Source organism: Nyctereutes procyonoides, unplaced genomic scaffold (genome assembly GCF_905146905.1).
Source record: "Nyctereutes procyonoides isolate TBG_1078 unplaced genomic scaffold, NYPRO_anot_genome, whole genome shotgun sequence".
NCBI lineage: Eukaryota > Metazoa > Chordata > Mammalia > Carnivora > Canidae > Nyctereutes > Nyctereutes procyonoides.
In genome coordinates this window covers 898,424-911,797 of record NW_026575041.1, presented here as the reverse complement: position 1 = coordinate 911,797, position 13,374 = coordinate 898,424, and the positions used below count along the sequence as shown (strand labels likewise).

The following is a 13,374-nucleotide window of genomic DNA, read 5'->3' as shown; positions in this document are numbered from 1 at the left end:
GGATATGGTTTCTATTTAAGAATATAATAAAAAAATATATATATAACACACACACAATTTTGTGTGTGTACACATTTGAAAAATGTAATAAATGAAAAAACTGTATAAAATGTAAAGGAGTCTGACAAGAACACCAAACTTTCAATACTGTTACTTCACAGCTGAATGATGTTGACTTATCATGAAACTTCTGTATTGCTGAATTTTTTAAAAAAGCACCTAGATCTTTTATTTTAAAAAGAAAAATAGAGGGATCCCCGGGTGGCTCAGCGGTTAAGCATCTGCCTTCCGGCTCAGGGTATGATCCTGGGGTCCTGGGATTGAGTCCCACATCGGGCTCCCTGCATGGAGCCTGCTTCTCCCTCTGCCTATGTCTCTGTGCCTCCCTCTCTCTCTCTCTGTGTCTATCATGAATAAATAAAATCTTAAAAAAGAAAAATGGAAGGAAATAGCTCACAGAGTACAAAATGAGGTTCTATTAAAAAGGAGAGGATGAAGCGCCCCGCTGGCTCAGTCAATCATGAGACTCTTGATCTTGGGGTTGTGGGTTCAAACTCTACAATGGATATAGAAATTGCTTAAAAGTAAAATCTTAAAAAAAATAAATAAATAAAAAGGAAATGACAGATAAATGATCAGAGCATAGAAGCAAAAACAAGAGATAACTGGACAAGGGAAACAGAGACCATGGAAATAAATGGTTTGCAACTAAATGACCACACACCCATGGTCAGATGACTTGGGAAACAGGCAAAACTATATGCTATAACAATCTTGTTAGAACTCTACATGCTGAAGCATTATTCATCTTATGACCACTACCACTCTCATACTGCTTAAAACAGCTGGGCAGGCAAAAGGGTCAGTGTCTTCAAAAGCATTAAATCAATAATAGGAATAGAGATAAAGGTGTGAAGACTCTACATCAAGGTGGAAAGAACTGAGAGGTATGCACCGACCTTATAAAACCTCAGGGTATTTGCTAAAATTACTTCAACTTATGCTCTTATTGCTCTCTCTTACCATTAGGGTAATAAAGCTTACTTGACTAATAGTTCAAATCTCTGTTACAAAGGTAGCACAAGGGAAGTGAAAATTAATAATGTCATCATATTGACAAGTCTCACATTAAAAACTAAAAATCCCAGACAGACTAGACTATCAGAAGACAAACATTTTATAGAAAGGGAGAATACAACCTCTAAGATAAAATGTGCAAATGTTTTAAAACCTGATAAAATATAACTGCTGGGAATGTTTTATTAGTCCACTTGTGAAAATGAAAATCTAGGCTGCCTATTTCCAGGCATATGATTTAACAGTGATCTTAACTTCTAGCAAATAGAAAGCCATGTTGTGCCACTTCCTAAATCTCAGGTACAGTTCCTTACCTGTTCCAAATCCTGCACCAAGCCCAGTTCCCAGAGTGCCAGGTCCCGGTTTACTTCCAAAAATACTACTCCCACTGGTATTTGTGCCAAAACCTAGAAGGAGAAAAGAATGAGTGGACTATACTTTTAACACAACTCTTAATTTCCTATACAAGGGAATTTTTAAAAAGGCAGTACAATCCTAAGCTTTGCATCTTGTCCAGTTATTGGTATTTAGAAATCCTAAATGGTAGGCTTTTTAAATTTTTAATTTTGATGCCTATAAACAGACCCCAAAATCTTCCTATTTATGTAATTATGTTTCAGACTTAAAATATTCAATACAGGATAATATCCATTAAAACAAAGTGATTGTGCTTGAGCATATACATTCCCTTTTTAATACTCAAAGCCTCAAACCTATTTTTTACATTTAATTAATGGAAGAAAAATGCATTTCCTCAAACTCTCACTAAAAATAAGACAATTGGGGCCCCTAGCTGGCTCAATCAGTAGAGCATGTGGCCTTTGATCTCAGGGTTGTGAGTTTGAGCCCCAAACTGGGTACAGAGATTACTTAAACTATATATATGAGACAATCAACAAAGACTACTGAAGCTAAAGGTTATTGTCAATAGGATTTTATCTATAAAAATCTCTACAGTAGGTTTGGTTTTGAACAAATGAATCCTGTATGGGCAATAATGTGTGGCTGGCTGATCACACAGGAGCAACTTTAATGGTATCATAACCAACCAGCTCATGGAGCACTCAAGAACTCAACTAGCTGATAATTAAAATGAGAAGATAATCTATAAATAACTTTTCTTGTGTTGAACTACTTCATTATCAGAGATGATAGAGGTAAACAAACCATCCTCCTTCACTATGACCTACCATCCTATGATAAAACCCTATGATTTCCCCTGGAAAATCCACAGGTTTCCCCAAAAGATACCTATATACTGCATTCATTACTGCCATTTCCCTTCTGTTCAGATATGTCCAAAAGTTCTGCACCTCTTTTAGAGCTAAATATCAACAAAACAGCCAATAAACATATCATTAATCTCTTTTTTTAATTAAGATTTTGTTAAGTAATCTCTACACCCAACGTGCAGCTTGAACTCACAACCCTGAGATCAAGAGCTAAATGCTCCAAGGGTACCTGGCTGTCAGTGGAGCATCAGACTCTTATGGTTGGCTCAGGTCATGATCTTGTGGGTCGTGAGACTGGGCCCTGCATCAGGCTCCACACTTGATAGGGAGTCTGCTTGAGGATTCTCTCACTCTGGCTCCTCCCCTAACTAATGCATGCAAGAAGAAGAGTTGCATGTTCCACCTACTGAATCAGCCAGGTAACCCTATCATTGATCTCTCTTGATAAGAGGAAAAAAGAAAAATCAATCATTGGCCAGCAAACCTTGTTCTTGGAACACCTGGAAGTTTTTTTAAGGGGTATCATGTAGGGAAACAAGTTCAAAAGATAACAAAGTAAAGAGAATATCTGGAATATAGGATATTATCACCAACTAAGAATGTTACACTCAGTCAGTCATGCCAGTATTTGGATTATTATCTCAATGAGAAAGATCAAGAAAAGTTAGAGAGAATGTAAACAGTTTGAAAATATGTTTCTAATACACTTAAAAATGCATGGCATCTGACATAATCTATTTAACTCATACATTCATTAAATCTTTTCTCCAATTATGCTAATTAATAGCTATGCCACAAAATGGGAGTACTGCTACTCAAGCACAATCAATTTTTTTAAAGGGAAAAAAAAAACAGGAAAAAATGTACTTGGAGATATTCTTTTCCTTTTCGAGTTAAAATATATCCAGAAAGGATCTTCCAGCCCCATTAACAGTAGAAAATAAGATACTCGTGAACTATCTCAAACCCACACGAGGGAAATAAGTCCCAACTTACACTGTTTATACCACACATTTCCTCCGATTCTTACTGACAAAAGTTGATCAACTCTGTTATTTCAAAACAATTTTTAAATTAAAATTAAGGACCATTAATTAATGTTCAATTAATTTAAAACAAAGAAGTCAAGAATATACAATGGGAAAGAATAGTCTCCCCAATAAATGATGCCAGGAAACCTGGACAGCAAAAGAATGAAACTGGACCACCATCATACACAATACACAAAAATTAGACTTAAACTTAAGACTTCAAAGTATAAAACTCCTAGAAGAAAACATTGGCAATAAACTCCTTAATATCTGTCCTGGCAATGATTTTTTGGATGTAATGCAAAAAGCAAAGGCAACAAAAGCAGAAATAAACAACTGGGACTACATCAAACTCAAAACCTGTACAGCAAAGGGAACCATCAACAAAATAAAAGGCAGTCTACTGAATGGGGGAAAATATTTGCAAATCATCCATCTGGTAAGAGGCTAATATCCAATCAACAATCCAACAGCAAAAACACAATCTAATTAAAAAACAGGTAGAAGATCCTTGTAGACCTCTTTACAAAGAAGACATATAGATAGCCAAAAGACACATGCAAAGATGCTCAACATCATTAATTATCGGGGAAATGCAAATCAAACCACAATGAGTTATCACCTTACACTTGTTAAAATGGCTATTATCCAAAGGACAAGAAATAACAAATGTTGGTGAAAACACAGAGAAAAGGGAACCCATGGTGCACTGTTGATGAGCATGTAAACTGGTGTAGACACTGTGGAAACAGTTTGGAGGGTCCTCAAAAAATTAAAAGTATAATTACCATATGATCCAGCAATCCCCCTTCTGGGTATTTATTCAAAGGGGGGGGGAACTAACTCGAGAAGATACATGCACCCTCACATTCATTGTAGCATTATTTATAATAGTCAAAATACAAGACATAACCTAAGTAGCCATTGGTGGATAAACAGATAAAGATGTAGTACATGCATACAATGGTATATTATTCCACTATAAAGCACAATGAAATTTTACCATTTGTGATAACACAGATGGATTTTAAAGCATTGTGATAACTGAAATAAACCATACAAAGACAAATATTGCATGATCTCATTTATATGTGTAATCTTGTGAAACAAAAAACCGTATCTGTCTCACACATACAATGTATTGGTGGTTGCCAGAGGCAGGAATGGGGGATGGATGAAATGGGTAAAAGGGAATCAAAAAGTACAAACTTCCAGTTATAAAATAAATAAGTCATGGGGATGTAATGCGTATCATGGTGACTATAGTTAATACTGTCTTGCATATTTGGAAGTTCCTAAAATAGTAGACCTTAAAAGTTCTCATCACAAAAAGTATAACTATGCATGATGACAGATGTTAACTAGACTATAGTGATCACTTCACAATATTATAGAAATAGCAAATTAATATGTCCTACACTTGAAACAAATGTTATATTTCAATTATACAATTCAGAAAAATGAACTTTAAAAAAAAGATGTTTAAGTAAACAAATAGCTCCTAACTGTCCACTTAATCATATAATACAGAAAAACCACTGACTTATTGCCCATCACCATCTCATCAATACCTAAGGAATCAACCTTTCTAAATTGTTGCTCACAAATGCTGACATCCAACCAGTCTGTAATTCCTCTCCTAAAAGAATTCTATTTCTCCATTCATTTAGAAATTCAGACACTATCTTATATTCACTTAATCTTAAACTTATCCCTGCCAGGAGTAATCACTTACTAAGAAAATGAACTGATATCTCTAAAGAATGACTTTAGGATCTCACAACACCAACTGTAGCAGCAAGTACCCCAACCTTTAACTTTGTGGATTAATCAGCAGCAGAAACAAAATCCCGTAATGGATAATGTGTGGCTAACAATAATATAATGATGCTCTAAATCTTTGTATAACTGTATTCCATTTCCAGATTGTTATATGGCTTATTTCCAAACAGAGGACTCTCAACCACAAACTCCAAGTTGACAGCTTCTCAAGAAAACAAGAATTTCAAAGAAAGCTTTACGCAGACAAGATCCCTCAAAAGTTGTAATGGAATGTTCAATTCACCCAAGTTCCCACCCTACAAACTTCATCTGACCTAGAAGTAATCCTTCCTCATACGGCCCCATTTAGTCACTCAGTAATTCATTTAACTAAGTTTTAGTGAGCATCTATTCTATGCCAGGCACTAGGTCAACACTGGAGATTAAAAAAGAAAAAAAAAAAGGACAATTAAGTTTCATCACATAAGCTAATAAGGCATATTAGATAAAAATGAAATCTTTCACTTTCAAATCATTGAACATGAGTATAAATAGATTTAGACAAAAACAACAAAAAATCTCCAAACAAATCAGAAATCTGCAACCATGAAAGAACATTAAGTATATTTCAGTAAGTCCAGCCCATTTTATAATTTTAGCTTATATAAGTACCCAGATAAAAACAATTTTTTTCTGACAATGAAGCACGCTACAAAAAAAAAAAAAAGAAAAAAAGAAAAAAGTGCATTTTCAAAGAAAGGAAAAAGTGGTTCTCCAGGGGCTAAATGAATCATAGCTATACAGTGGCTTACAGCCCTCAAAGCCCATATCATATAAACAGATAAAAGAAACACATGTGGTATTAAAATCTCACAGGGTGAGAAGACTATTAAGAAAAAAATGGTTTACAAAGCTTTTGGAGGAAGGAGTGGTAGTGATGAAAAAAGACTGAAAAACACTGGTTTAGCCCTTAAGTATCTTTCCCGTCTTAATTTTATAAAATAAGAAATAAGTACACATGTTAACCAAGCCTGCTGCCTCAAAACCACTCTTTCACAGAGTATAATAAAAAAGAATTATAGGTGAAATGACAATCATTACCAGGAGTAAGTGACCAACACAAGAGGTAAAAAAAAAAAAATCAAACTAAAGGGACACCAGGGGGTGCAATTAGTTAAATGTCCGAATCTTGGTCATGATCTTGGGGATGCTCAGCAGAGTCCACTTAGGATTCTCTCTACCTTTCCCGTAGCCCCTCCCCCACCCTGCGCTCAAGCATGAACACTCTCTAAATTATTTTTTAAAAAGCAAATTAAACACAAAAAATTAATAATTGGTACCTATTTTTCACATATATTTCTGTAATAATTCATGTTTAATGTAGTCCCTTTTTCCATACACTGTAAGACTTCTCAAAAACACCAAAAAATTATATAACTGCTGACCTATAGCAAATAACCATGTCTTTTTTTTTTTTTTTTTTTTTTTAAGTAATCCCTCCATCCAAAGGGAGGCTCAAATTCACGACCCTGAGATCAGGAGTCACATGCTCTTCTAATTGAGTCAGCCGGGCACTCCAATAACCATGTCTTTTCATTCATCTCTCAATAAATATTCCCAGTGTCTAATGTCGTATCTGGCACATAAAATCCTAACAGATACTTAAACCACTATTTCCCTTGGTCATGAAATGAACTTCCTTATCTGACTTATAACATAAATTATGTTAATTTGTTTAAAAGTTGATTTAGAACTTAATTAGGTAGTTATAGAAGACAAATATTTCTATTAAGCAAGTTTAATGATTCCAACATTTCTCTAAATAGTAGTTTAGGGTTATTTTTAAAATTATCATTCAATCTTAACTGTATTTTTCATATTTTTAAATGAACATAAAATATACTTTTATAGCTGAAAGAAAGCTTCAATTTTCAGTAAGAATCATCAAATCCCCCCCAAAATGAAATCTCTAAAAGCAAAAATAATCAAAACAAAAACAACAAAAAACATTAGAAAGTCATCATATCTCGGGACGCCTGGGTGGCTCAATGGTTGAGTGTTTGCTTTAGGCTCAGGTCATGATCTGAGTCCTGGGATTGAGACTCACATCGGGCTCCCCATGAGGAGCCTGCTTCTCCCTCTGCCTATGTTGCTGCCTCTCTCTATGTCTCTCATGAATAAATAAAATATTTTTTTAAAAATCCATCAAATCTCATTTGTCCACTACTTCCCTGTTTGAAACCTGGGAATGTGTTATCTCAACTGAATGTGTTTCATATGGTTTCTCAACTACTGGTGAGGTAATCCAATTAATCTCCGTTAGAAAAGCAACTTTCTACAAGGTACTACTACATGTGTTGAATGGCCCATTTTATCCAAAGCAAGGAGTTAAGAGACTAATAATGAGGTAAGGCAATTTACATCTCTTCTAGGTATGTCAACCCAAGTCCATGATTTTAAACCTTTCCCCCTCTGGTACCTCATATCTAGCCACAGCTTACCTGAGAATTTTTAAATATTCCCAATCATATGAATCAGGAGAATGATGTGTGGTATAGTCAGTGTAACTTTAAGAGAGCCAAACCTGCTTTTTATATGTACCAAAATTGGAAGTGTTTGTATTGGTTCCTAAAGTCAGGGTTGGTTTGTTACCAAAGAGCCCGCCACTGGTTGTACCAAATGAAGGAGCACTGGTTGTGCTGGTTCCAAATGTAGTAAGCTTGTTATTGCCAAACAGGGTCTAAAAAGAACAAAATACAGAAAAATTTTAAGTAGTAAAAAGATACATCCACACAGCAAATAGAGGCTACCTCAGGAATACTGAGTTGGATGTGAGGTAAGCAAGAGAAGATGTCATAACTTTTATGAAAAAAGTAGAAATAGGATGAATAAAGATTATCAGAAAAGTATACTAATCTGAATAAGATTCACTTTTTAGAGCATGCTCTATAAAATCTGTAAAATCAATGGCAACCCTTCAGCAAACACAGTATTTCAGTGGGTCAAAGAAAATAATACAGTAATCAACTATTTTTTGACCTGGTAACAGAATGTATCATAGTCAATCTGCAAATAGAAACAGTCACAATAAAAAATTTAACCATGTTAGACCATGGAAGAATCTTCAAAAACATTAATGCTAAGTAAAAGAAATCAGTCACAAAAGTCTATATATTATGTGATTCAATGTTTATGAAATGACGAGAATAGATAAATCTAGACAGCAGGCCTGAAGTAATTAAGGGGAAATGAGAAGGGACTACTACTGAGTATGAGGTTTCTTTTTATTAAGGTGATGAGTATGTTCTAAAATGGAGTATGGTGATAGTTCTAATCTGTTGGTATACTAAAAACCACTGAATTATAAACTTTAAAAGGGTGAATTGTATGGTATATGGATTATATCTCAATAAAGTGGTTACTAAAAACTTTTTGAAGCATTATTTAATTTTCTCAATTTCTCACCTTAATTAGCTGCCCAAAGAAAAGTTAGGAAATAACAGATGTCAATTTCCATGAAAATCACGTTTTGGAATTTTTCTTTCCTTTACATTATCTACAACATGTGTCAAAGCTTTTTTTAAATGGGTACATAATACAGATTGGCTGTTTCATACTGATTCTCATATAGTTAAGTAAGTGGCAATACAGAATTTACCGATATTTTTAAGTCAGGTGCACTCGTAAATAGTAGTTTACTTAAATGACTTAACGAGGAACACAATTCAGTTAAGCCTCCAACTACATGAAAACCATGAGACCACCAACAATTTTAGCAACTTCAAAAATTTAATTCTCAAGTATCACATTGACTTTTCACCCCAGAGGTTAGATATAGGAAGTAAAAATTACCTGATTTTAAGAATGATAGCACTTCAATTTACACTCAATAATTTAAACAACTGGAGTGATATTGTGCCATCAGAAATAAACTGTTTATTAGTACCGAGGCAAAGAAGTTTAAAAAAGAACTTACTACTTGAAAATTAACTGACTAAAGTTACCTCGTTATTCTTTTTTGCACCAAAGAGCTTTTAGTTATTTCCAGTATCAAGTCATATTATGTATCCAGTAAAAAATACTTGCTAGTTAAATCTTTCTTAGAAATTCCTTTAACAAATGTATACATATCTTCAAATTAGAGTCAACTGTAAAAACTTACCGAACCAACAGCACCAAATCCAGTGTTGGGCTGCCCAAAGAGACCTGTTCCTGTTCCAAATGCTGTCCCAGTGCTGGTATTTGTAGCTGTCCCAAAAAGACCTCCAGGTTGTGAAGCTTGGGTTACCCCAAATAAACCCTGCAAAAGGCAATGTACATTAAAAGATATCCTACAACAATCAGTTTTAAATCTTAGGTTAATAATAGTTGCTATTTTTAAAAAGTTTATTTGATATTATACTAAACACAAGGAGTTCTTTTCTTCACAACAACCCTAATGAGGGCCATTTTCAAAAAAAAAAAAACAAAGAAACAGATACACACCTCAGGGCTAAAAACTTGCCCAAGATGTCACAGATCCTGACTGACAGGACCAGAAATTAGAATCTACATCTATAAGCCCAATGAGTTCTGAGATCCTGGGCAGCTAGTAAGACTTTATACTAACTCTTGTGCTCTACGAAATAGCAGAGTTGCAGCACTGAAAACAAAATATGGGGCAGCCCGGGTGGCTCAGTGGTTTAGTGCCACCTTCAGCCCAGGACATGATCCTGGAGTGCCAGGATCGAGTCCTGCATCAGGCTCCCTGCATGGAGCCTGCTTCCCCTCTGCCTCTGTCTCTACTTCTCTCTCTCTCTCTCATGAATAAATAAATGTTAAAAAAAAAAAGTCAAGGGGCTAAGAATAAGAAAGCCCCTCACCTTTATATATATATATAAAAAAAAAATGACAGAATGCTTCATTTTCAGAGAGTTATGCCAAAAGAACTAATCAATACTGAGCTGGGGAATGTACTTTGAAGCAAGTAACTGAAAACAATCGGAGGAAATAACCAATCCGGACAGAGGCAGGAGTATAAAATTGAAAAGTCGCCTTAATTTGAGATGAGCAACTACACTCATTTCAAATAAGAAAATATTTAAGAATGTATTTTATTTATGCATTAGTTAACAAAAGAAAAATACTGCACTAATAGACTATTACTGCTGAAATGAGAACTCAACATAGTATTGGGGTTGTTTTTCAAGATATATTCATTTGAGAGACAGAGCAAGCCCACATAAGGGGTAAAGTAGATGGAGAGGAGCAGAGGGAGGGAGAGACAATCTCAAGCAGACTCCCTGCTGAGCAGGAAGCCTGATGTGGGGCTCAATCTGATGTACCCGAGATCATGATCTGAGTCAAAACCAAGAGCCAGATGCTTAACTAACTGAGCCTCTACCCAGGTGCCCCAAACATCATGTTTTTAAACAGCCTTACTGGGCACCTAGGTGGCTCAGTGGTTTAGTGTTTTGCCTTTGGCTCAGGTCATGATCCCCAGGTCCTGGGATTGAGTCCTGCATAAGGCTCCTTGCAAGACTCTTCCTCTGCCTATGTCTCTGCCTCTCTCTGTCTCTTATAAATAAATAAATAAAATATTTTTAAAAATAATAATAAAAAAATTAAAAAATTAAAAAAATAATAATAAAAATAAACAAACAGCTTTACTGAAGTAAAAATCACATACCATGAAATTTATCCATTTACAGTTCACTAGTTTTCTTTTTTTGTATGTTCAGACTTGTGCAATTATCCCTACTCTCTAAATTTAGAACGTTTTCATCACTCCAAAAAGAAATTCCAGACCCAGTAGTAGTCACTATTTGTAGGTAACCAATCACTAATCTACTTTTCATTTGCACAGATTTGTCCAATTTTGTATGAATGGAATCTTACAAAATGTGGTCCTTTGTAGGCTAAACTTGTTTAAACTCAGCATGTTTAAAATGTCCATGCAGGGCAGCCCGGGTGGCTCAGCAGGTTAGTGCTGCCTTCGGCCCAGGGCCTGATCCTAGAGACCTGGGATCGAGTCCCACATCAGGCTCCCTGCATGGAGCCTGCTTCCTCTGCCTGTGTCTCTGCCTCTCTCTCTCTCTCTCTCTCTGTGTGTCTCTCATGAATAAATTAAAAAAATTAAATTTAATTTAAAAAAAATAAAATAAAAAAATAAAATGTCCATCCATGTTGTAACATTTATTGTTCCATTTATGGCTGAATAATATTCTACTATATGAATATACCACATTTGCTTATCTGTTCATCACTAATGGACATTTGAGATACTTCTATATTTTGGCTATGCTATAATCATTTGTGTACAAAGTTTTGTGTTTTCATTTCTTGGGGAAACACCAATGTGTGCAATTACTGGATTAAATGGTAACTCTGTGTGTGACAGTTTGGGGAACTGCCAGACTGTTTTCCAAAGTGGTTGCACTATCTTAACATTCCTACCCACAATATTTAAGATTTTCAATTTCTCCAAATTTTTGAAAATACTATTGTCTATCTTTTTATGCCTTCCTCATGGATATGAAGTAGGGTCTCACTGTGGTTTTCAGCTGTACTTTCCTGGTAACAATTAGAGTTGAGTATTTCTTCTTCATGTGCTCATCAGACATTTGTTTTGTATATCTTCATTGAAGAAATGCCTATTCAAGTCTTTGGCAATTTTTAATGGATTATTGTCTTATTGAATCATAAAAGTTATATATCCTGAATTCAAATCCTTCATAAAATGTTTAACTTACAAATATTTTCTATCATCTGTGGGTATTCTTTTGACTTTCTTGATGGTATCCTTTTGATCCAGAAAAGTCTTTAATTTTAATAAAGTCCAATCTGTTTTTTTATTTTGCTTTTGGTCATTTTAAGAAACCATTACCTAATTCCTTATCTTGTTAGAATTTTGTATTTCAGCTTTTTTTTTTTTTTTAAAGATTATTTTATTCATGAGAAACGGGGGGTGGGAGGGGGGACAGAGACACAGGCAGAGGGAGAAGCAGGCTCCATGCAGGGAGCATGATGTGGGACTTGATCCTGGCACTCCAGGATCACACCCTGGGCTGAAGGCAGGCGCTAAACCATTGAGCCACCCAGGGACCCCCCCCCCTTTTAAGATTTTATTTATTTATTCATGAGAGACACAGAAAGAGAGGCAGAGACACACAGGCCGAGGGAGAAGCAGGCTCCCTGCAGGAAGCCCGATGTGGGACTCAATCCCAGGACTCTAGGATCACGTCCTGAGCTGAAGGCAGAAGGCAGGTGCTCAACCACTGAGCCACCCAGGCGTCCCTGTATTTCAGCTCCTACATTTAAGTATTTGATCCAGGGGCAGCCCCGGTGGCACAGCAGTTTAGCGTCTCCTGCAGCCCGGGGCCTGATTCTGGAGACCCGGGATCGAGTCCCAGGTTGGGCTACCTGCATGGAGCCCGCTTCTCCCTCTGCCTGTCTCTCTGCCTCTCTCCCTGAATAAATAAAAAAATCTTAAAAAAAAAAGAAAGTATTTGATCCATTCTGAGTTAGTTAACGTGTATAGATGCCACAATGGTAGGAAGAAAGAATCCAGTCACATTTTTTCCAAATGCATTTTTATGCATTGAAAAATCAATTGTCCTTGGGGAACCTGGGTAGCTCACTAGGTTGAATCTCTTGATTTCAGCTCAGGCCATGATCTCAGGGTTGTGGGACTGAGCCCCACGTTGGGCTCCTTACTCAACAGGGAGTCTGCCCCTTTCCATCTCTCTCTGCACTACCCTCCCTGCTTATACTCTTTCTAAAATTAATTAATCTTAAAAAAAAAGAGAGAGAGAAAGACAGAAAATTCAATTGTCCTAGCACCATTTGTTGAAAAGATTCTTCTTTCCCCATTGGGAACTGTTTTGGTTTTATTCTTACAAATCATTTCTGTGGAAATGTGAGGGTTTATTTCTGGACTCTCAAATCTATTACACTGATCTGTATGTCTAGCCTTATGTCAGTACCACAGTCTTGATTACTACCACTTTATAGTAAACTTGAAAATTAAGAAGTGTGGGTCCTCCAGCTTTCCTCTTTCTCAAGATTATTTTGGCTATTCGGGTTCCTTTCTATTCTTTGTTGAGTGTTTTTATCATGAAAGGGTGTCAAATGCTTTTTCTGCATGTACTGAGGTGATCATGTGGTTTATTCTCTTTTTTCTTTTTTCTTAAGTGCACTCCACATCTCGCCTTGCCTCACATGGAGCCCAATGCAGGGCTTGAACTCACAATCCTGAGACCAAGATCTAAGTTGAGATCAAGAGTTGGACATTT

General features: G+C 35.9%; 1 protein-coding gene across 5 annotated transcripts in view; it reads right to left on the bottom strand.

Moving 5' to 3' along the window:
• NUP98 (nucleoporin 98 and 96 precursor) overlaps positions 1–13,374 on the bottom strand; it is a 129,416-nt gene that overhangs the window by 91,067 nt on the left and 24,975 nt on the right. For 3 of the 5 annotated variants that reach the window (XM_055320512.1, XM_055320508.1, XM_055320511.1), the window contains exons 9-11: positions 9,264–9,401; positions 7,703–7,841; positions 1,392–1,484 (exon numbers count right to left, since the gene is read on the bottom strand). In XM_055320512.1, the coding sequence (XP_055176487.1) occupies positions 1,392–1,484; positions 7,703–7,841; positions 9,264–9,401 (370 nt within the window). The remainder of the gene's footprint in view (positions 1–1,391; positions 1,485–7,702; positions 7,842–9,263; positions 9,402–13,374) is intronic. The other 2 variants (XM_055320509.1, XM_055320510.1) reach the window with 2 other exon arrangements.